The sequence below is a fragment of the Hemibagrus wyckioides genome, linkage group LG11, assembly GCF_019097595.1.
Source record: "Hemibagrus wyckioides isolate EC202008001 linkage group LG11, SWU_Hwy_1.0, whole genome shotgun sequence".
Classification (NCBI taxonomy): Eukaryota; Metazoa; Chordata; class Actinopteri; order Siluriformes; family Bagridae; genus Hemibagrus; species Hemibagrus wyckioides.
This window is the reverse complement of record NC_080720.1, coordinates 33,710,852-33,713,351: the sequence shown is the minus strand read 5'-3', so window position 1 is coordinate 33,713,351 and position 2,500 is coordinate 33,710,852. Positions and strand designations below refer to the sequence as shown.

Sequence of the window (2,500 nt, the reverse complement as noted above, 5' to 3'; positions counted from 1 at the left end):
TTCCGGCGAGCGATCCAGCAGGGAGGGAGGCAGCTGAAGAGCTCCAGCCTGAGGGAGGAAGTGGGACTCGGTCTGCCTCAGAGACTCGTCCGACACGTAGCCTACGAGACGCTACCTCGGGAAGTGGACCGCAAGTGGTACTTCGACAGCTACACCTACTGTCCTCCACCTTGGCTCATCCTCACCATCACCATCACAGAGGCGAGGGCACTGTTTACATGGCATATTAACAAAATCAGTCTGTAGGTGAAAACGTGGTTCTGCTGAGATGTTTAAACCCATGCTCAGGTGCTGGTGTGGTGTTTGTGCCCCTCAGATGGTGGTGTTTGTGTATTATGGCCTCCTGCTGGACCGCTGGGTTCTGCAGGTTTCGTCTCCGTCCTTCCTGAAGAGTCCTCTGCCCTATCACCCCCAGTGCAGGGCGCAGGCCTGGCGCTACCTCAGCTACATCTTCATGCACGCTGGGTGAGTGAAAGCCCTAACACCGCTAACCCACGCTAGCATGGTCCACTAGTTAAAGCTCACTGTTCAGTCAACTTGCTCTGTTCATGTCCATGCTAACACTATGTGTATGTGTGTGTGTGTGTTAGCATTGAGCACCTGGGTCTGAACATGGCCATGCAGCTGCTAGTTGGTGTTCCTCTGGAGATGGTGCACGGAGCCGCGAGGATCGGCCTCATCTACGTGTGCGGAGTTTTGGCAGGTGAGTCCCAGTGAAGGTGCAGCGTTCATCTCACAGATTCTGGATTCTGATTGGTCAGGAGGTGTGGATGAACATGGTTTACTTTAATTCTCTTGATGTCGTTTCTATAGTAGCGGCTCGAACATTCGGACCACCGTGTAAACATGTGTGGTTCTCGTCCTGTCTGAGGTGGGTGTGTCCTGACCTGACTGAGATTGATCCGCAATGCAGGGCTGACCTGATGAGGAATAAACACTGATTGATCCATTGTGATCACTCACACACACACACATACACACACGCACACACACAAAAGATGTTCCATGAAAAATCCTGTGTGAGTGTATGTGCTTGCATCTCCATCAGTAAGAAGGTCAATTTGGACTGGAAATGTTATTTTCTTCTCCCTGATGATATTAGCAGCTAGTGTCATGGTGTGTGTGTGTGTGTGTGTATGTGTGTGTATGTGTGTATGATAAAGAGAGAGAGACAGAGAGAGATCAGTGTCCTGAGGCCATGGTTGTAGCACTAAAGTACCATGGCAGTCTCTTCATAATTAAGGGTCAATCACACACACACACACACACACACACACACAGATCCCAGCTGCTATGTGCCCTTCAGGTCACTCTCTGAGTGAAATTAGTGGTGTCATAAATCAGCATGCAAAGATGTTGTGTGCCAAGTGGCCAAATGGTCTTGTGTATATGTGTGTGTGTAAGTGTGTGTAAGTGTGTCTGTGTGCGCATGCATATGTAATTGGAAACAACGTCTTCTGAGGATCCTGTTGTGTTAATGAGAAATCGACCAACACGTTATGTGTGTGTGTGTCTGTGTGTGTGTGTGTGTCTGTGTGTGTGTGTGTCTGTGTGTCTATGTGTGTGCGTCTGTGTGTCTGTGTGTGTGTGTCTGTGTGTGTGTGTATGTGTGTCTGTGTGTGTCTGTGTGTCTGTGTGTGTCTGTGTGTATGTGTGTGTGTGTCTGTGTGTGTGTGTCTGTGTGTGTGTGTGTGTGTGTGTGTGTGTGTGTGCGTCTGTGTGTGTGCGTCTGTGTGTCTGTGTGTGTGTGTCTGTGTGTGTGTGTGTATGTGTGTCTGTGTGTGTCTGTGTGTCTGTGTGTGTGTGTGTGTGTCTGTGTGTGTGTGTCTGTGTGTGTGTGTGTGTCTGTGTGTGTGTGTGTGTAGCAGCTTGCTGGGGTTTTTTTTTAACATGGGAACAAATGACATACTTGCTACTCAAACAGTGAAAGTTGTGAGAATGCTGTTGCTAGGCAACCGGAAAACATAGGTGTGAACATTAGCTAGTTAATCTTTAACGCTAACTCACATATATAAAAAGAGAGTGGAAATGAGACAGAACCATCAGGAATATCAACATTTACCTCAGATATGTTCGTAAATTACTAAAATAAAGACAATGTATGGATAAAATTAAAATTTAGCGAGCTAGCATGTAGCTGGTAATTGTTATATAGCCAATATAAAGCCATAGTGCGAGTGGAAACGTAATAGAATCATCCAGAACGTCAGCATTTACCTCAGATGTGTTTATAAATGACTAAAGAAACACACACTGTATGATTTAGCCTGCTAGCATGTAGCTGTAATAGAATCATCCAGAACGTCAACATTTACCTCAGATATAATTACTAATGGTCAGATATAATTACTAATAATTGTTTAATTACTAAAAACACACACTGTATGGCAAGAAAGATGCTTTAGCTAGCGCTTTGTGTTTGTTTTCATTCATTCATTCTTCAGTATCTGCTTTCTCCTGGTTTGTTGGATATGGAGCTAATCCCAGGAACTGAACTCAC

General features: G+C 45.8%; 1 protein-coding gene across 6 annotated transcripts in view; it reads left to right on the top strand.

The window, feature by feature from the left end:
* Nucleotides 1-2,500, top strand: part of rhbdl3 (rhomboid, veinlet-like 3 (Drosophila)) — a 29,136-nt gene that overhangs the window by 19,649 nt on the left and 6,987 nt on the right. For all 6 annotated transcript variants that reach the window (XM_058403190.1, XM_058403189.1, XM_058403187.1 and 3 more), the window contains 3 exons: nucleotides 1-201; nucleotides 317-465; nucleotides 591-703. The exon at nucleotides 1-201 is cut by the window's left edge and continues 24 nt beyond it. In XM_058403190.1, coding sequence (XP_058259173.1) covers nucleotides 1-201; nucleotides 317-465; nucleotides 591-703 — 463 coding nt within the window. The remainder of the gene's footprint in view (nucleotides 202-316; nucleotides 466-590; nucleotides 704-2,500) is intronic.